The sequence below is a fragment of the Rhineura floridana genome, chromosome 5 (assembly GCF_030035675.1).
Source record: "Rhineura floridana isolate rRhiFlo1 chromosome 5, rRhiFlo1.hap2, whole genome shotgun sequence".
Taxonomy (NCBI): domain Eukaryota; kingdom Metazoa; phylum Chordata; class Lepidosauria; order Squamata; family Rhineuridae; genus Rhineura; species Rhineura floridana.
Genome location: NC_084484.1, coordinates 155,980,528 through 156,002,301, shown reverse-complemented (window position 1 = coordinate 156,002,301; position 21,774 = coordinate 155,980,528). Strand labels below are relative to the sequence as shown.

The 21,774-nt window shown below is 41.4% G+C and overlaps 1 protein-coding gene across 1 annotated transcript in view; it reads right to left on the bottom strand.

Moving 5' to 3' along the window:
• MIPEP (mitochondrial intermediate peptidase) overlaps positions 1-21,774 on the bottom strand; it is a 129,001-nt gene that overhangs the window by 53,631 nt on the left and 53,596 nt on the right. The window contains exons 15-16 of the mRNA XM_061628547.1: positions 14,630-14,704; positions 2,301-2,420 (exon numbers count right to left, since the gene is read on the bottom strand). Coding sequence (XP_061484531.1) covers positions 2,301-2,420; positions 14,630-14,704 — 195 coding nt within the window. The remainder of the gene's footprint in view (positions 1-2,300; positions 2,421-14,629; positions 14,705-21,774) is intronic.

Sequence of the window (21,774 nt, the reverse complement as noted above, 5' to 3'; positions counted from 1 at the left end):
CCCTTACATACCCAGTCAATCACTGCACTCTGCAAGTGAGGGCCTCCTGCAGATACCATCTTATCAGGAGGTCTGTTCCACACAACATAGGAAGCAGACCTTTACTTTTGTGGCACCTACCCTTTGGAACTCCCCTTAGATATTAGGCAGGTGCCACCTCTGTTATCTTTTTGGTGCCTACTGAAGACCTTCCTCTTTCAATAAGTCTTTTAAGTAGACACCTTATCACCATATAATGGGCGGAAGTAACGAGTAGGGTACCACAGGGCTCGGTTGGGGGGCACAGCTAATACCGTGGAAGACAGAAACAAAATTCAAAGGGACCTTGATAGGCTGGAGCATTGGGCTGAAAACAACAGAATGAAATTCAACAGGGATAAATGCAAAGTTCTACACTTAGGAAAAAGAAACCAAATGCACAGTTATAAGATGGGGGATACTTGGCTCAGCAGTACAACATGTGAGAAGGATCTTGGAATTGTTGTTGATCACAAGCTGAATATGAGCCAACAGTGTGATGTGGCTGCAAAAAAGGCAAGCTATATTAGGCTGCATTAACAGAAGTATAGTTTCCAAATCGCATGAAGTACTAGCTCCCCTCTATTCAGCACTGGTTAGGCCTCATCTTGAATACTGCATCCAGTTCTGGTCTCTGCACTTCAAGAAGGATGCAGACAAACTGGAAGACGTTCAGAGGAGGGCAACAAGGATGATCAGGGGACTGGAAACAAAGCCCTATGTGGAGAGACTGAAAGAACTGGGCATGTTTAGCCTGGAGAAGAGAAGACTGATGGGAGATATGATAGCACTCTTCAAGTACATGAAAGATTGTCACACAGAGGAGGGCCGGGATCTCTTCTCAATCATCCCAGAATGCAGGACACAGAATAACGGGCTCAAGTTGCAGGAAGCCAGATTTCGCCTGAACATCAGGAAAAATCTCCTAACTGTTACAGCCATACGGCAATGGAACCATACCTAGAGAGGTAGTGGGCTCTCCGACACTGGAGGCATTCAAGAGGCAGCTGGACAGCCATCTGTTGGGAATGCTTTGATTTGGATTCCTGCATTTGGACTTGATGGCCTTATAGGCCTCTTCCAACTCTACTATTCTATGAGTCTATGATTCTATATGCATCTGTGTTGGAATTGCTTTTAAGATGTTTTTTTTAAAAATTAAAAATATGTTTTCAAAGAAACTTTAGTTTAACGTTTTAAAGATGTTTTGTTGTAATGTGTTTTACAGTCTGTTTTTATGAGTTTTAGAGTGTTTTTAGTGTTTTTGTTTGCCGTCCCAGGCTCCTACTGGGAGAAAGGATGGGGTGTAAATCACATAAACAAACAAAGATTATGTATTTATCCAGGTGTGTACTTTTTAATGGTTGGCTGACTGCAATAAAATGTTGTTGTTGACATGATGGGCTACAATACAATGCTGACAGTGACCCAACCTAGCAAATATGCCTGCTGATTTCCTCAGGGCTGGAGATTCCCCCCAAAATAGCTGGAACTGTTTGACTCTGTTGAGGTTGGCCATCACTCACCACATCTCACCATTCCTCAGGTGAAAAGACGAGGAAGAGTAATAAATGCTTGGGTCACTGCAGAGGAATGCATGTCAGTATATCCCTGTGTGTGATAAGATGTCTTATGTTATGGAGGGATGAGAATGTGAAGGGAGCACTGGGAAAGGGAATAAGCAAAAGAACCAATTTTCATTGTTCATCATCCTCCCTACCCTGTCAGGTTTTTCCCCGCAGGATCTCAGCTGGTTCTCTTGTATTTGATTCCTGCATTGAACAGGGGGTTGGACTCGATGGCCTTATAATCCTTCCAACTCTGCTATTATATGATTCTATTACTGTATTGGTGCTTCACCCAATGGGTTATATCCAAGACTGCATGAGCTATATTCCACTCAAGCAACGTGACTTCCCTTTCCTCCCTCCACACTCTCCCCAAATCTGCCCCAGAGTGTCTCCTAATCCTCTGGAGCAGATGTGGGGGATGTGCAGGGGGCTGCAAAGGAGAGGAGGAAGTTCAGTTGTGCAAGCAAAGTCTGTTGTCTAAGTGAAATGGCAATGTTAGACACAACCCAGTGTTTCTTAAGCAAAACCACAGAACTGAGAAAAAAATCCACCTATTCTACTTGTGCAGTGTATGGGAATTTATGAAAATTCATTTCACTAAGAAGCAAACTGAAAAATGACCTAATTCTGTCTGTTAACATGAAAAGGATATTAGCTGTCTAATCTTCATTTCCTTCTAAAATATCAATCAGCATGAAACACAGTACTCACAGTATTAGGAACATATGGCAATCCGTAAAATTTTTCTTGTGTTTCCTTTAAAATTTCTGTGGTTGACTTCTCTAGAGGATGTTTCCCATGGTATATTTGGTCCAACACAGCATAAAAGACCTAGACAAATAATATATATATATATACATTGAGCTGTTGCTTATTCTTGCTATTCAGCATATGGTTAACCAATTCAGACACGCAGCAGAATAAAAAAGCAACATTATCATAATGCATAATACAGAACTTACAAAATGATTCTATTCACACAGTGTTAGGGAAGAGCTGCAGCTCAATGACAGAACACATACTTCATATGCAGAAGGTCCCAGGTTTAGTTGCTAGCAACTCCAAGTATGACTGGACTCATCTATAAACCTGGACAGCTGCTACACGTCAGTGTAGACAATACTGAGCTAGATGGAACAATGATCTGATTCTGCATAAGGCAGCTTCCTATGATGTTCCTATTCTCAAGTCTTGTGCTTTTTCAAAATGAAGCCCGTTTCCACAGGACCGTACTGCGACATCAGGTAGGTGTGCATATGTGTCTGTGGACTCTTGTATTACAAAAGCATCCTCCCAGATCCACACAGCCCTCAGGATTCTCAGTTCTGCATAACTGTTACATAAAGACACCTGAGTAGATCCAAGGCTCCCACTTGTTGCACCAGTGAAAATTCTTAAGCTGGGGGGAGGTGAAACCAAGCATTGTGTTAGATCTACCAGCATATTTTTAATGTTGTTCACAGAATACCACGAAATACACTGAAGCACTGCAAAACCATGGGTTTCTACTCCACTTTTGCTGCTTTTTTTTGCTTTTGCTTTTAGCATCTTAACAGCTGCTCTTACCAAGTCTAGAGCAAAGTTACAGAGAATAAAATTGTGATTAATTTGCACCATGAATTGTTGTGCAATCATAAATGAGAATGCTATTGCCAGTTTTTTGGTTGAGGTTGAAGTCACTTTGAATGTCCCCCTCCTGTTTCCATTGTAGCTCTTGTGGATTCTGAACCACAGGGAGAGCATCTTAAAAAAAAATTATGCCCCAGTATTATACCAAAACATTCCCATGGAAAACGGATTGCTCCACTGCTATAGTGGTGGTGTGGGGGGAAGAATACCTCCCCAGATCCTTTTCAAGCTAATCTTAGAACACAAAGACTGAAGGATCTGGTGTTGTTGCCCCCCATCCCCGCTGACACAATCTGTAATCCCCATAAAAGGGCTTTCACTAGCCCTTCTGGAAGTCTGGATGGAAAGTAACATTTTGTAAGCTTATGTATCTAAAACAAAATGTAGCACTATTTGTGAAGAAAGGATTGATTCATCAGAGTTACAGACTTTTATGTTTCATGTGCTTCTCTTTTGCAATGAAATCAACAGGAGTGAAAATACATAACACTGATTGAACTGCACCCAGGTGTTTCTTGGCTCAAAGAACCACCCATTTACCAGTTCCGTGCTCTGTGGAACTTGGCACAGAACTTTACAACAGCACCTTGCTAGGACAAGCCACGCATTTCTTTTCAGTACTTTGTTGCTGTTGTTATGTGCCTTCAAGTCGATTACGACTTATGGCGACTCTATGGATCAGTGACCTCCAAGAGCATCTGTCATGAACCACCCTGTTCAGATCTTGTTAAGATCAGTCTGTGGCTTCCTTCATGGAATCAATCCATTGATTGGTCTTCCTCTTTTTCTACTCCCTTCTGTTTTCCCCAGCATTATGGTCTTTTCTAGTGAATCATGTCTTCTCATTATGTGTCCAAAGGATGGTAACCTCAGGTTCATCATTTTAGCTTCTAGTCACAGTTCTGGTTTAATTTGTTCTCACACCCAATTATTTGTCTTTTTCATGGTCCATGGTATCCGCAAAGCTGTCCTCCAACACCACATTTCAAATGAGTTGATTTTTCTTCTATCCGCTTTTTTCACTGTCCATCTTTCACATCATACATAAAGATCAGGAATACCATGGTCTGAACACTTTAGTGTTCAGTGACACATCTTTGCATATGAGGTCCTTTTCTAGTTCTCTCATAGCTGCCCTCCCCAGTCTGTGCTGACGTATTGATAATCCTTGACAACTATCTGGATTAAAATTAATGTGGCAAGTAATAAAACGAATGTGGTGCTTGGAGTCTACTACTGACCACCCAATCAAGGAGAAGACGAGAATGTAACTTTTGAAAAGCAAATTGCCAATGTTTTGAGGAGGCATGATGTAGTAGTAATGGGGGACTTCAATTATCCCGATATCTGTTGGGAGACAAATTCTGCCAAACACGGCCCCTCTAAGAAATTTCTCACTTGTGTTGGAGATAACTTTCTCCTACAGAAAGTGGAGGAAGCAACCAGAGGATCAGCTATCCTGGACTTGATTCTAACCAACAGAGATGATTTGGTGGATGAAGTGGCAGTTATGGGAACTCTGGGGGAAAGTGACCACAACATACTTGAATTCTTGATTTTAACATAAGCAAAAGCTGAGAGTAGCCATACGCACACCCTGGACTTCAGGAAAGCTTATTTCAATAAACTCGGAACAATTGTAAGTATGGTTCCATGGCAAGCCACCCTAATGAGAAAAGGAGTCCAAGACGGGTGGGAGTTTCTAAAAAAGGAAATTCTAAAAGCACAATGGCAAGCAATTCCAACAAGGAAAAAAGGGGGAAACAGCAGAAGAAGCCAATGTGGCTTCATGAAAAGCTTAGAGATGACCTGAAAACAAAAAAAGACACATACAGGAAGTGGAAAGAAGGCCAGGCCACAAAGGAAGAGTACAGGCAGGTATCACGGAATTGCAGGGATGGTGTCAAGAAGGCTAAAGCTGAGAATGAGCTGAGGTTAGCGAGGGATGCTAAAAGCAACAAAAAAGCTTTCTTCAGGTACATCCATAGTAAAAGACAGAGAAAAGAAATGGTGGCACAGCTACTCAATGAGGAAGGCAAAATGATAACAGATGACACAGAAAAGGCAGAAGTGCTCAATTCCTACTTTGGCTCAGTCTTCTCCCAAAAAAGGGTCTCTGACCCTCCTGGGAAACATGAAGTAGATAGGGGCAGGATTGGAGCTTGAGCTCGACAAACGGTCAAGGAATACCTAATCACTTTGAATGAGTTCAAATGGGCAGGGCCCAATAAACTGCATCCTAGAGTATTGAAGGAATTGGCTGAAGAACTCTCAGAACCGCTATCTATTATCTTTGCGAAATTGTGGAAGACTAGTGAAGTGCCAGATGGCTGGAGGAGAGCTAATGTTGTCCCTATCTTCCAAAAGGACAAAAAGGAGGAACTGGGGAACTACAGACCAGTCGGCCTAACATTAATCCCTGGAAAAACTCTGGAGCAGATTATAAAGCAGTCAATCTGTAAGCACCTTGAAAACAATGCAGTGATTACTAGGAGCCAACATGGATTTATGAAGAACAAATCCTGCCAAACTAACCTTATCTCATGTTTGATCGGGTAACCTCCCTTGTAGAGTGTGGGAATGCTGTGGACATAATATATCTCGACTTCAGCAAAGCTTTTGACAAAGTGCCCCATGATATTCTGATTAGCAAGCTAGCTAAATGTGGGCTGGATGGAACAACTATCAGGTGGATCCACAGCTGGCTCCAGAATCGTACTCAAAGAGTGCTTATCAATAGTTCCTTCTCAAACTGGGCAGAAGTAACGAATGGGGTACCACAGGGCTCGGTCCTGGGCCCAGTGCTCTTCAACATTTTTATTAACGACTTGGATGAGGAGGTACAGAGCATGCTTATCAAATTTGCAGATGATACAAAATTGGGGGGCATAGCTAATACCGTGGAAGACAGAAACAAAAATCAAAGGGACCTTGATAGGCTGGAGCATTGGGCTGAAAACAACAGAATGAAATTCAACAGGGATAAATGCAAAGTTCTACACTTAGGAAAAAGAAACCAAATGCACAGTTATAAGATGGGGGATATTTGGCTCAGCCGTACAACATGCGCGAAGGATCTTGGAATTGTCGTTGATCACAGCTGAATATGAGTCAACAGTGTGGTGTGGCTGTAAAAAAAGGCAAGTGCTATATTAGGCTGCATTAACAGAAGTATAGTTTCCAAATCGTGTGAAGTATTAGTTCTCCTCTATTCAACACTGGTTAGGCCTCATCTTGAATACTGTGTCCAGTTCTGGTCTCCACACTTCAAGAAGGATGCAGACAAACTGGAACAGGTTCAGAGAAGGGCAACAAGGATGATCAGGGGACTAGAAACCAAGCCCTATGAGGAGAGACTGAAAGGACTGGGCATGTTTAGCCTGAAGAAGAGAAGACTGAGGGGAGATATGGTAGCACTCTTCAAGCACATGAAAGGTTGTCACACAGAGGAGGGCCGGGATCTCTTCTCAATCATCCCAGAGTGCAGGACACGGAATAATAGGCTCAAGTTGCAGGAAGCCAGATTTTGACTGGACATCAGGAAAAACTTCCTAACTGTTAGAGCCATACAACAATGGAACCAATTACCTACGGAGGTAGTGGGCTCTCCGACACTGGAGGCATTCAAGAGGCAGCTGGACAGCCATCTGTTGGGAATGCTTTGATTTGGCTTCCTGCACTGAGCAGGGGGTTGGACTTGATGGCCTTATAGGCCCCTTCCAACTCTACTATCCTATGATTCTAAGTTCAATATCCTCACTGTCAACTTTAAAGTTACACAAATCTTCTGTTGTCATTACTTTAGTCTTTTTGACGTTCAGCTGTAGTCCTGCTTTTGTGCTTTCCTCTTTAACTTTCATCAGCATTCTTTTCAAATCATTACTGGTATGGTATCGTCTGCATATCTTAAATTATTGATATTTCGCCTTCTAATTTTCACATCTCCTTCATCTTGGTCCAATCCCGCTTTTCATATATGTTCTGCATATGCATTAAACAAATAGGGTGATAAAATACACCCCTGTCTCACACCCTTTTCTTTTGGGAACCAATCGGTTTCTCCATATTCTGTCCTTACAGTAGCCTCTTCTCCAGAGTATAGGTTGTGCATCTGGACAATCTGTGGCACTCCCATTTCTTTTAGAGCATTCCATAGTTTTTCATGATCTACACAGACAAAGGCCTTGCTGTAATCTATAAAGTACAGGGTGATTTTCTTCTGAAATTCCTTGCTCCGTTCCATTATACAACGTGTTTGTGATATGATCTTTGATGCCTCTTCCCTTTCTAAATCCAGCTTGGATATCTGGCATTTCTCACTCCATATATGGAAAGCGCCTTTGCTGTAGAATCTTCAGCATTACTTTACTTGCATGGGATATTAAGGCAATAGTTCGATAATTACTGCATTCCCTGGGGTCCCCTTTCTTTGGAATTGGGATGTATATGGAACGCTTCCAGTCTGTGGGTCATTGTTTAGTTTTCCATATTTGTTGACAAATATTTGTCAAAATTTGGACAAATTCAGTCTCAGTAGCTTCTAGCAACTCTATTGGTATGCTGTCTATTCCTGGTGATTTGTTTCTCCCAAGTATTTTAAGAGCAGCTTTCACCTCGTATTCTAAAATTTCTGGTTCTTTATCATATGGTTCCTCCGTGAATGAATGTCATCCTGGCATCTCTTTTATAGAGTTCTTCAGTGTACTGCTTCCATCTTCCTTTTATTTCATCTCGGTCAGTCAGTGTGCTCCCCTGTTGATTATTCAACATCCCTACTCGTGGTTTAAATTTCCCTTTCATTTCTCTAATCTTTTGGAATAGGGTTCTTGTTCTTCCCTTTTTGGTATCCTCTTCTATTTCTATACAATAACTATTGTAATAGTTCTCTTTGTCCCTACACACTAGTTGCTGTATTGTTGCATTTAGGGTTCTGACTGTGTTTCTATCTCCTTTTGCTTTCCTTCTCTCTGTAACCATTTTAAGAGTTTCTTCAGTCATCCATTGAGGTCTTTCTCTTTTTTTAAATAGAGATATTGTCTTTTTGCATTCTTCCCTGATCATGTCTCTGACTTCACTCCATAGTTCTTCTGGTTCTCTGTCAACTAAGTTGAAAGCCTCAAATCTGTTCCTTATTTGATCTTTATATTCTTCTGGGATGTTATTTAAATTGTATTTTGGCATTCTGGTTGCTTTGTTGTTCTTCTTTAGCTTTACTCTGATTTTCGTTATGACCAGCTCATGATCTGTACTGCAGGCTGCTCCTGGTCTTGTTTTTGCAGAAAGTATGGAACTTCTCCATCTTCTGCTACCAATTATACAATCAATTTGATTCCTATATTGACCATCCAGTGATGTCCACATGTACAGTCATCTTTTTGGTTGCTCAAAAAATGTGTTTGCAAGAAACAAATTATTGGCTTCACAGAATTTAATGTCTTTCTCCTGCTTCATTTCTATCTCCTAAGCCCCATTTCCCCACAATTCCTAGTTCTTCTCTGTTCCCTACTTTTGCATTCCAGTCCCCCATGATTATCAGAGCATCCTGTTTTGGTATGTGAGCAAATTCCTCCTTTACTTCTGCGTAAAATCTCTCCAATTCTTCTTCTTCTGTGTTTGCCGTTGGAGCATAGACTTGGATGATGGTTATGTTAATAGGTTTCCTGTTTAATCTCATTGATATCACCCGCTCAGACCTTGCGTTGTAGCTCCTAATTGTTTTTGCTACAACACTTCTCACTATTAAAGCAACCACATTTCTTCATAATTACAGGCCGCTGTAATGAATTTGCAAGGCACTTCCAGGATAAAATCTTTAGCATCTGCCAGGACTTAGACTCCAGTGTTATAGCAGGTGAATCAAGCGAGGTATCCAGAGCACAGCCTTGTCCCGATTTCTTGGATGAGTTTCAGTTGGTACAGCTTGAGGACATTGACAAAGTGCTTGGACAGGTTCGTGCACCACTTCTGTGCTGGATTCTTGCCCTTCTTGGCTAATAAAAGCTAGCAGGGATGGAACAGCCGGCTGGGCCAGGGAAGTGATTCATGCCTCTCTGCGAGAGGGGGTGGTCCCTGGCTGCCTGAAAGAGGCAGTAGTGAGACCACTCCTGAAGAGACCCTCCCTGGACCAAGAAAATCTTAATAATTATAGGCCGGTGGCAAATGTTCCATTCCTGGGCAAGGTCCTGGAACGAGTGGTGGCAGGCCAGCTCCAGACACACTTGGATGAGATCGATTATCTAGATCCATTTCAGTCAGGTTTCAGGCCTGGTTTTGGCACGGAAACAGCCTTGGTTGCCCTGTATGATGACCTCTGTTGGGAGAGAGACGGGGGAGTGTGACTCTGTTGATTCTCTTTGATCTCTCAGCGGCTTTCGATACCATCTATCATGGTATCCTTCTGGGGAGGCTGGCTGAGTTGGGAGTGGAAGGGACTGCATGGTGGTGGTTCCGCTCCTACTTTGCGGGTCGGCTCCAAAAGGTGGTGCTTGGGGAGCATTGCTCGGCACCCTGAACTCTCCAGTATGGGGTTCCGCAGGAGTCAGTTCTGTCCCCCATGCTGTTCAACATCTACATGAAACCATTGGGTGCAGTCATCAGGAGCTCTGGAGTGCGTTGCCATCAGTATGCTGATGACACACAGCTCTATTTCTCCTTTTCATCTTCTTCAGGTGAGGCTGTCAATGTGCTGAACTGGTGCCTGGCTGCGACAATGGACTAGATGAGGGCTAATAAACTGAGGCTCAATCCAGACAAGACTGAGATGCTGCTAGTGGGTGGTTCTTCTGACAGGATGGTGGATGTCCAACCTGTCCTGGATGGGGTTGTACTCCCCCTGAAGGAGCAGGTTTGTAGCTTAGGGGTTCTCCTAGAACCATCTTTGTCACTTGAGGCTTAGGTAGCCTCGGTGGCACGAAGTATCTTCTACTTCGGTTGGTGGCCCGGCTATGCCCCTATCTGGAGAGGGATAACCTGGCTTCAGTTGTCCATGCTCTGGTAACCTCCAAGTTAGATTACTGCAATGCACTCTACGTGGGGCTGCCTTTGAAGATGGTTCGGAAACTGCAGCTTGTGCAAAATGCAGCAGCCAGATTGGTAACAGGGGCCAGAGGTTCGAACATATAAAACCGATTCTGGCCCGCTTGCATTGGCTGCCTGTCCGAGGTCGATTCAAAGTGCTGGTTTTAACCTATAAAGCCTTACACGACTTGGGACCACAATACCTGATCGAACACCTCTCCCGACATGAATGCACCCGTACACTACGCTCAACATCCAAGGCCCTCCTCTGGGTGCCTACTCAGAGGGAAGCTCGGAGGATGGCAACAAGGGAGAGGGCTTTCTCAGTGGTGGCCCCCAAATTATGGAATGATGTTCTTGACGAGGTGTGTCTGGCACCAACATCGTTATCTTTTCGGCGCCAGATCAAGACTTTCCTCTTCTCATAGGCATTTTAGGATGTGTTTTTAATTTTTTTTTTTTACAAAAGTGTTTTTAAATTTGTATATTTGTTTATTTGTTTTTAATGTTTTTAATTGTTGTAAACCGCCCAGAGAGCTTCAGCTATGGGGCAGTATACAAATGTAATAAATAATATTAATAATAATAATAATTTCTCATTTCCTGCATAAAATAATTTGTAGTTGCCTGATTGAAAATGTCCCATTCCTGTCCATTTTAATTCTCACACCAAGTATTGTAATGTTGACACATTCCATTTCTTGCTTGACAATTTCTAACTTTCCCTGGTTCATGCTTCTCACATTCCATGTTCCTATTGTGTGTGTCGTACAACTCCGGACTCTCCTTTCACATCTGTGCGCATCAGCCTCTGGGCTTCCTTTCAGCTTTGACCCAGCTGCGTCATTAGTCACAGAGCTATTTGTACTTGTTTTTCCCCAGTAGCTCAGTGATTGCCTTCTGACCAGGGGGTCTCACCTTTCAGCACTATCTTGTGTTGCATTTTGGATACTCTGTTCATAGGGTTTTCGTGGTAAGAGATATTCCAAGGTGGTTTATCATTGCCTTCCTCTGAATTTGGATGCATCTTAGTCTGGTGTCTCAGCTTTGACCATTCTGCCTTGGGTGTCCCTGCTAGGAGTCTAGCCTTTTGGTCTAGACTCCTGATGGCATTGCTTCAACACTCTCAAACCCCCTTACCACGTTAAGGTGTGCATCCTAGAGGAGGTTTTGGTACTATGAGATACTATAAATGTATATACAATTTATCATGCTTGGAAAAACAATGCAACATTTCTGAAATGGGGAATCTGAGAAACAAGGTATTTCATATAATGCAGACACTAACAAAAATTGAAGGTTTCCCATATCTCTCATCAAATGAGAGATCTATAAAAAATTACTATGGAGCTTCAGAACTTTTATAGATATGCCAGTCATTTTGCCCTGAGTCTCCTTTTTGGTTTTTGGTGGAGCAAAAATTAAATTGTTCCAGATTGCAGGAGGGGGATCCTGTTTTAGACCAACTCATCCATATTAAAAAAAATCCTTGCACATTAAAAAATAACCCACCAGAGAGAGGGCTAGACTATGTGCAATGAAGTTTTTTTAAAACATGAAAAACAGTTTTTAAAACGTGACTCCCCATGTGAAGTAGTATAATACAGAAAAAGAGTCTTATGATATGAAAAAGAAGAGCTAAAGGTTTTCACCCTGGACTTGGAATTTCAAATATTCCCAGTTAAACTGTGGGTTTGGAGAGAAGTGAAAGGGAAAGAGCTAAGGAATCTAAAGATATAATTATCTAAGCCTTAGTATCCTGCAGTGGGTTGGAGGAGACAGACATTTAACCACAACTATGTTTCAGACTGTCCTTATCCTTTGTGGGATGAAGTGGATGACCTACGCATATTCACCCTGCAATTTCCAAAGAAAGCTTGGTGTTGGAGAAATTGCTATGACTGCCAAGAAAAAGAAAAGTAACTGTGACATTACAGCTCTGGATGTCATGACAGAAGGGCTTCACCATCTTCCAGGATGGTATATTTTTAAAGCAGCAAACCCGAAACAAGAACTATGCAGGACAGTCTTCTTCCTCACTGAGACCTCATGACAAACTGAGAGCACCCTGAACTGATCTGAGCTTCAGTTCAGAGAGCATACTGCAAGAACATGAAGAAAGGCATTCTATGTACTTGCTCTCCACATTTGATTTTTCTAAGGGGGGGAAGTTCTCCAAAGGTGAAGACCAGAGGATTGAAGTGATACTTTTCTTTGAGCTAGCATAGCCAACCACCGGGAGTAAGATGCATTATAAGTCTAAATAACACACATACATTTATAATACACAGTTTCACATGGTAATTGACACAGGCACACAGTGACAGATCCATGGATGAATCTTGTAATCAACTTCCTTGTGGATTAGCAGTTTTACTTGCAGTACTCACAATAATAATGCCCAGGCTTCAGCAAGCAAGGACTGACCTGAGCTGAAATGTGAACTAGGTAGTGAACAAACATTCAAATTTAAGGTTAATGGCATGATGATGATGATGTATTGCCCACCCTTCACCCAAAAGTCCAAGGCAAGTTACAACAGTTTTAAAATACATAATTAAAAATAGTTAAAAACAATCTAAAATCACAACACAAAAAATAGGGTAAGTCCTAAAAATATACATCTCAGGTATCAAAGGCCAGCGTAAAAAGGTGTTCCTCTCTGTGCAGTGAAGTAGCCAGATGCACCATAAATCTCACGCGTGTGTGCGTGCGTGCGTATATATATATATATATATATATATATATATATAAGTGATGAACCTCAAGGTAAGGAAACCAAGTGCGAAAGAGTGTTACTGGGTGCTTTCCGTACCCAATCAGCTGGTAGCTCTAATTATTTAGTTCACTGATTAATTTCCCCAAAAGGAGTTATTTTAATAACTTGACGGCCATAAACAAACCAAATGCATTTTTGTTAAACACAAATAAAGATTTTATTGAGTGTTTTGTTAGAGATTAACCTTCTTCAGATGGAAAAAATGGGGAGTGGGGGATTTATTATGATTAAGCCAATATGCTAAAAGAGAATCAATTCTCATTTAGAATGCTCATATGCTTTTCCTCTTTTGAGTAAATTACATTTGGGTTTGTAAATAAATAAATCCAAGTATTAGTTTGGCTTCTTTTCCAAACTGTATTTATTTGTTTTATATTTGTTCTGGCTTATCTGAGTCTTTAAATCTAAAATGTAAACATTTCTGTAGGATTATGTTACTCCTGTTAGAATGATTAGGTTTTGAAAAACATATAGCACCTTACAAACCTGTCATGTTCATTGCCAGAACAAAAACTGGGCTTGCTTGCTCAGTATGTTTACATTCTAGACTGATAATTTCCAATACATTTTATTTAATGGACTCATCAACGAAAGCTGCAACATTGTGCACACTTAATGGAGAGTAAGTCCCACTAAATTCAGAGAAACTTTCATGTAAAAACAGGCACTTTGACTTTGATAAGGCCCCATGCTAATTTGGCCCCATCCTCTAATCCAGATTGTACAAGTACAAACAAAACATTCAGATTCAGGAACCCACTGTAGTCTCATAAGCTAGAGCACTCTTTTCATGCGTGTACCAAGTTTGTACAGCAAAGGCACATAGTGAGGTGCAGATGTAATGCTGGCTCTCCTTGTCAAGAAAATTGGGAGCTGTGGAAACATGTTATCTGTCCTCTCATCTATTCTTCATTCCACTCTGCCTTAAATGCAGTTCAGAGAATCTTTGGCACTGACTTCACATCAGTTGACACTAATCAGGTTTTCCTGTTACCCAGGATCTGAAATCCCCTTTAAACTGCAGTTTCAGATCCAGATTAAAAGTATACCTATGGTCAACATCAGTTGCAAGTAAAGGGAAAGGGAAGGAATTTACTCAAGAGAGGGAAGGGAACAGTGTGTGCAAATGTGCTCTTGAAGCTGGCTGCCTCTTATTTTAATTATGGTCAAGAGGGAACCCAGGTTATATTTACACCAGTCCATAGAAAGTTTTCAGTGGCTGCTCCACAATGTAGAAATCACTTTCCCTACAGATTTGCCTGAGCTTTTTCTAAAAGCACTGCAAACTGACTTTAAACAAAAAAACAAAAAAACTAGGTTGGCTTTTGATTATAAACATTTCACTTTTAGGAGTGTGATTTTATTTGCATATGTATTACTTTGAAATTGCAACTCATCCCAAACTTTAGAATAGGTAAGACTATTAATTTGATATAAGTAATTACATGAAAATCACAAAGAGTTTTAAAGTTATTCATTTTAAATATTCAACAGTTGTACAAATGTGCAGAGTATCTGCATCACTGAGTCATATCTTTAAAAGGATACTGTGCTAATTAAACATCTTTTACAGCTTCACAGTAAGGTTAAACTCACATGGAACTAATCAACATACCTGAAGCTGTGTATCAGCAGCAGCGCAAACTTTCTTAGATTCACAGAGTCTTGATACCATGTTTTTGGGCAGTGGCTTGAATAAAAAAGGGGGGAGAAGAGTTGGAAATCTTTTAAACAATTTTTACATGTAACCAATATACAGCAACAGAAAAAACAACAGTCACGTGAAAGTAAAATATGTGCTTAATTGTATGCTGGAAAAGAACAGGTTCTACCACCTATCTCATCTCAATTTTATGAAAGGATACTCGGCTTTGTCTTGCTACCTTCCTAGCTTGAAGAAGGCAAATGGCTGGACAAGTAGAAACTTAGCCAGGTGCTTGGTTAAGACATGGAGAGGAAGTAGCAACAGCTGAGTCACGTGCCACACAAAATACAGGCATACCCCGCTTTAACATACGCAATGGGACCGGAGCATGTATGTAAAGTGAAAATGTACTTAAAGTGAAGCAATTATCTATGCATGTACTGCACTGCAATCGCCACTAGATGGCAGCGGCATCATGCCATTAAGAGTCCGTAATTGCGAAGCACGCTTACGTTAAGCGGGGTATGGTGGCGTATGGAGCATGTACGTTATAGCGAGGCGACGTTAAGTGAAGCGACGTTCAGTGGGGTATGCCTGTAACTTTTTCCTGAGGAAGGAAAAATCTATTCTCTTTCCCCTTCAAAACAAAGGGAGGGGGAGGGAAGTGGAAGAGAGTTACCCGATAGGAAGAAAATAATCCCAAAGAGATCATTCTTTTACTGTAAAAAAAATGGGAGGGAGTTCTGAGAAAAGCTCTGCTTCCTGGCTCAAATAATTCATCCCACTTTTTGATTTAGGGGTTGTTGCAACTGAACCTTGGTGTAGCAGGTCTGTTTTGAGAGAGAGAAGCCAGGGTGGTTCTGTTGCTAGATGCAGGATGTCCAAAAACCAGGGATGTTGTGGCCAGAAGGGAGCCACCAGGATCACATTTGCTTGCTCTTGCCAGATCTTGCCCCAAACCACAGCTAGGTGGGGAATTGGTTAGAAGGCATACAGGAGGATAGCAAAACGGTAACAGATTGAAAAGGCAAGGCACAGGTGCGTAATTCCTACTTTGGATCAGTCTTCTCCCAAAAGAGGGTCTATGACCCTCCTGGCCAACATGAAGTTGAAGGGGCAGTTTGAGATTGATAGACAAATGGTCAAGGAATATCTAATTACACTGAATGAGTTCAAATCTCCAGGGCCCAATGAACTACATCCTAGAGTAATGAAGAAACTGGCTGATGGACTCTCAGAACCACTGTCTATTATCTTTGCAAAATCATGGAGGATGGGTGAAGTGCCAAATGACTGGGCGAGGGCTACTCTTGTCCCTATCTTCAAAAAAGGCAAAAAGGAGGAACCAGACAGTCCAACATCAATCCCTGGGAAAATTCTGGAGCAGATTCTAAAACAGTCAGTCTGTAAGCACCTTGAAAATAATGCAGTTATTACTACAAGCCCACATGGATTTGTCGAGAACAAACTGCCTTCCTGGGAGGAAGGGCGGGATATAAATCAAATAATAAATAAATAAATCCTGCCAGACTAATCTTATCTCATTTTTTTGATCATGTAACCTCCCTGGTAGACTGTAGGAATGCTGTAGATGTAATATATCTTGACTTCAGCATAGCTTTTGAGAAAGTGCCCTATGATATTCTGATTAGCAAGCTAGCCAAATGTGGGCTGGATGGGACAACTATCAGGTGGATCCACAGTTGGCTACAGAATCATACTCAAGGAGTGCTTATCAATGGTTCCTTTTCAACTTGGGGGAGATAACAAAAGGGGTACTGCAGGGCTCAGTCCTGAGCCCAGTATTCTTCAACATTTTTATTAATGACTTGGATGAGGAGGTGCAGGGAATGCTTATCAAATTTGCAAATGATACAAAATTAGGAGTGATGGCTAATACCTTGGAAGACAAAAACAAAATTCAAAGTGATCTTAACAGGTTGGAGCACTGGGCTGAAAACAGAATGATATTTAACAGGGATAAGTGCAAAGTTCTACACCTAGGAAAAGGAAACAAAATGCATATTTATAAGATGGGGATACTTGGCTCAGCAATACTACATGCAAGAAGAATCTTGGAATTGTTGTTGATCACAAGCGGAATATGGGCCAACAGTGCAATGTGGCTGCAATAACAGAAGTATAGTTTCCAAATCACATGAAGTACTAGTTCTCAAATCACATGAAGTACTAGTTCCCCTCTATTCAGCACTGGTGAGGCCTCATCTTTCAGAAGGATTCAGACAAACTGGAACAGGCTCAGGGGAGGGCAACAAGGATGACCAGGGGACTGGAAACAAAGCTCTATGAGGAGAATCTGAAAGAACTGGGCATGTTTAGCCTTGAGAAGAGAATATGGAGGGGTGATATGATAGCACTCTTCAAATAATTGAAAGATTGATACACAGAGGAGGGCCAGGATCTCTTCTCAATCATTCAAGAGTACAGGATACAGAATAATGAGCTCAGGTTACAGGAATCCAGATTTCAGCTGAACATCAGGAAAAACCTCCTATTAGGGCACTAAGACAATGGAACCAATTATCTAGGGAGATGGTGGGCTCTCCAACACTGGAGGCATTCAAGAGGCAACTGGACAGCCACCTGTCAGGTATGGTTTAACTTGGATTCCTGCACTGAGCAGGGGGTTGGACTCAATGACCTTATATGTCTCTTCCAACTCTACTCTTCTATGATTCTAGGAAATCCTATGGTCGCTGGGCTGTAAGGTCATCTACTACCTCCATTCTTGTGCTCTGGTAGTCCAAGATATAGCCTGGTTCAGTGCTGAATGGTAAGGTGCTCGGAAAGGGCCTGGAAGGTCTCTTTGTTCAAAGTCCACTGTTGTTGTTATGTGCCTCCAAGTCTACTACAACTTATGGCGACCCTATGAATCATCGACCTCCAAGAACATCTGTCATGAACCACCCTGTTCAGATCTTGTAAGTTCAAGTCTGTGGCTTCCTTTATGGAATCAATCCACCTCTTGTTTGGCTTTCCTCTTTTTCTACTCCCTTCTGTGTTTCCCAGCATTATTATCTTTTCTAATGAATCATGTCTTCTCATTTTGTGTCCAACGTATGATAACCTCAGTTTCATCATTTTAGCTTCTAGTGATAGTTCTGGTTTAATTTGTTCTAACACCCAATTATTTGTCTTTTTCGCAGTCAAAGCAGCAGTGATGTTCAGTTCCCCTCTGACGTTTTGGGACACCAGAGAGACAGCATATGCTATCTGCTGAAGGGATGTGGATCTTGTCCCTCCCTGGTAAATGCAGTGGGGTTTGATTGTTATATTGTCCATGTATGCTGGAAGGTAAGCCTGGTGAAGAAGATGGCTGAACACTATCATGGGTAGAAAAATGACTTGAAGATCAAGCCAACACACTATGCTGGGCTTCTTTTTTTTGTCCATTCTCTGCTTTCACTAGATACTTATTGCTGAGCCATCAAAGGGACTTTGTGTGGTGGGAGACATTTTGAGGAATATGTGTGTCTTCTTGCAAATGTCCTTCTGGAGCAGTAGAAGAGCCCACTGGAAGGGCCTTGAGTGAAGGCTGACCTATGGGACATTGCTGATGTACAATATCATCATGCCTAGGGAGCTAAGAAAGAGTCATGAGGTCTGCTGAACTTCCTTAGAGATCTTAAGGATCCTGTTGAGTGATGGAGGCAGAGTCGCTTTGGAAGTGTCTATAATGGCACCAAGATGCACTAGCCTGTGTAGTGATTGGAGGTGGCTTTTGGCAAGGTTTACCAGGAAGCCATGGCTCCTTACATTATAATGTGATGTGCTGGTCTCAGAGAGTGGCCAGTGATCAGATTAGGATGTTGTCTAAGTAAGGATAAAAATGGACCCATTGTACAGCAAGGTGGGCCACAATTGTCACCATCAGTTTGGTGAACACTCAGGGGGTGGGCAGAGGCCAGCCCGAATGAAGTTCCCCGTATTTGAAGTGTAGATACCTTTTTTGGACAGTGTAGATCAGTACATGGAGGTAAGCTTCAATTAGGTCTATTGAAGAGAATAAATTATTCACCTGGATGGACTCTTTGATAGTCTGTAAAGTTTCCATGTATTTGACAAGTTTGTTCAGACTTTTAAGAACTAAGTTCTTTCTTTCTTTCTTTCTTTCTTTCTTTCTTTCTTTCTTTCTTTCTTTCTTTCTTTCTTTCTTTGATTTATTGCACTTGTATACCGCCCCATAGCCGAAGCTCTCTGGGCGGTTTACAGCAATCAAAAACATCAAAACAAATATACAATTTAAAAACATATTTTAAAAACAATTTAAAACACAATTTTAAAATTAAAACCAATATAAAAACAATTTAAAAACACATGCTAAAATGCCTGGGAGAAGAGGAAAGTCTTGACCTGGTGCCGAAAAGATAACAGTGTTGGCGCCAGGCGCACCTCGTCAGAAACATTGTTCCATAATTTGGGGGCCACCACTGAGAAGGCCCTCTCCCTTGTTGCCACCCTCTGAGCTTCCCTTGGAGTAGGCACCCGGAGGAGGGCCTTTGGAACTGTGATGCATATTTGTAATGTCTGCATCTAGGCACCCGGAGGAGGGCCTTTGGAACTGTGATGCATATTTGTAATGTCTGCATCTAGGTCAAGTCCTGTGTTAGGTCCTTCAGCTAGACAGACTGGCTCTGATCACCTAGAATTAGGTAATAGCAGACTGCAGGGTGGGCAGTGGCCTAATGTATGTGGTTGGTTTTATTCTCTTCAAATTCCTTTAAAATTGCATTCCCATGTTTCAGGAGGAAAATTGGAGATAGGAGAACAGAAATGAGGGCATCCATGAGAGGGACCTTTAAGAGGTCCAGAGGGGGTTGATTGACCCAATAAGGCTGTTGTGGATGCTGTAGTGGTGGTAGTTCTGGTGGAAAGCGCTTCTACATCTGGGAAGCCCTTTTAGTTTTTTCTTTTAGGACTCAAATGTGCATTGTTTGTGGGTTTGGAAGGGCGTGGCATTTCCTCACTTTGGAGGGGGGTGGTATTCCACAGAAGAAATGCAGGGAGAATTTTAAAAATCCCCAGTGGGGGAAAAATAGCAGAGAAAACACGTAAGAAAAAACAGTCCCCCAAACTTTTTGGAGAGGGAGATAGGAATAACATGAAGAAAAAATGAGAGAAAAAATCAAAATGAAAAACTTAAGCTCAAAGGCAGATGGAAAATGAAGAGTAAGAGGGAATCCACATCTGTTTTGGGTGAAGGAAGGGAAAGAACTGATGGAACTAGAAAGAGAGGTAGATACAGGAAATCAGTTACATCACATGTTCTTGCCTTGGATGAATTCCAGAATACAACCCATCCTGTGGATGTACCCCATGCCAAGAGAAACTTTAGTTCTCTTTTTGGCAGAAATCCATGCCACCTCAAGAGATATATACAGATAAGCTATTCCAGGCACACAAACACTTCTTTTTGACAGGATAAAGTATCTATTGTTACTTATGAGGCAAATGTGAAGAAGAAATATGTACAGGAGTAGCATCTCTCCATTTCATTTGATATATCTGCTGACATAAAAATGAAACCAGAGGCTAACATGAATTAGAAGGAGTTTGAAGATGCTATATGCTACCAGAAATATTGTATATCATCTTGTCCAGTTTCCCCCTCTCCTCCATAATGTGTAGTAAAATGGGCTCCTACTGGGAGAAAGGGCGGGATATAAATCAAATAAATAATCAATCAATCATATATCCTGAGGTCATCATGGTATGTGTTTCCCTGCCCCTAATAATCTTAAGACACAGGGTATGTTTTTCTACATGATATAGCAAGGAGAGGGAGGACTGAACACTTGGCTTCCATTTTCAATGGCAGCCTGGTGTACTTCTTATAAATATGTAGTTCTGCCCTGAGTTGTGGTGTGGCCAAAGCCTCTAAAGTGTTAAAAAGTTTATCTGGCTTCTAAAAGAGAATACAGATGTCTAGCAGTTACAAAAAACTGTTCAATCATGCCTGAAGCTTTACAGTTGAAATGTTTAAGAATTGTTATATCACAGCTTAAAAAATAGCATGTTGAAGTTCTGTACCAATTATGACATCTAGAAAAACTATACTCATGCTAGTAGAACAAAATATATATATGAAGGAACGCCTCCAGAATCACCGATTGTGCCGCCTGACGAGATCAGCCTCGCAAGACCTTCTCTCGGTCCCACTGGTGAGAACAGCTAGGCTGGTACGGACCAGAGAGAGGGCATTCTCTGTTGTGGCCCCCACCCTCTGGAACTCTCTCCCTTTCGATCTCAGACATGCTCCCTCCCTGTCCAGCTATCGCCGAGCCTTGAAGACCTGGCTGTTCAGGCAGGCCTACAAGATTGGGACAGATTAACTTATGTTACAATTGAATTAACGAATGGTTTTTTAGCTTAAAATTTGATTATGTTGATCTATATGTATTGTTTTTATTCTTATTGTTCGTCGCCTAGAGCGTCCCTAACCCGGACAGATAGGCCGCTGAAAAATAAAATTTATTATTATAAAAGCAGTAAAAGTGACTGAGAACTGAGAAAATGTTATTAGCAAACTAGATGGAAGTGAAAAATGGCTAAGAAATGCTCCTGAATTGAAAGGCTGCTTCATGTTATAGTTAACTAGGCAAGATCTATAATTTTCCCATCCAGAAAATAATAGTATAGTTTTGAAAATTTAGGAACATCCAGTGTGCAAAGCTGTAATTTAAACTGCACCATTTAACCAACAGTCAATGATTCCACACTGTAGTAAAATTGCTATTCTGGGACTTAGCCTCCAGACATGGACCCCCTGATTAGAATGATTTCTAAACTAATATATATATATATATATATATATATTTCCCCCTCCGCCCCAAACAAGCCCTGTGAAGAATACAAACAAATATATCAGACATAACTGTTAGACCACACACAGGCCTAATCAGCACCACACAGATAAAAGCAAGACAGGTGGACCCAGGCTTTCTTCTTCTCAATAACTAACTTTAATAAATTTAACTTTAAATTTAAAATTTGACAAGGATTATATAAGTTCACAACTTACTCGTGACTCTTACTCGTGATAGTGAAATGGAGCCTCCATTTTCAGAGGCATCGTATCTCTGGGGAAAAGGCCA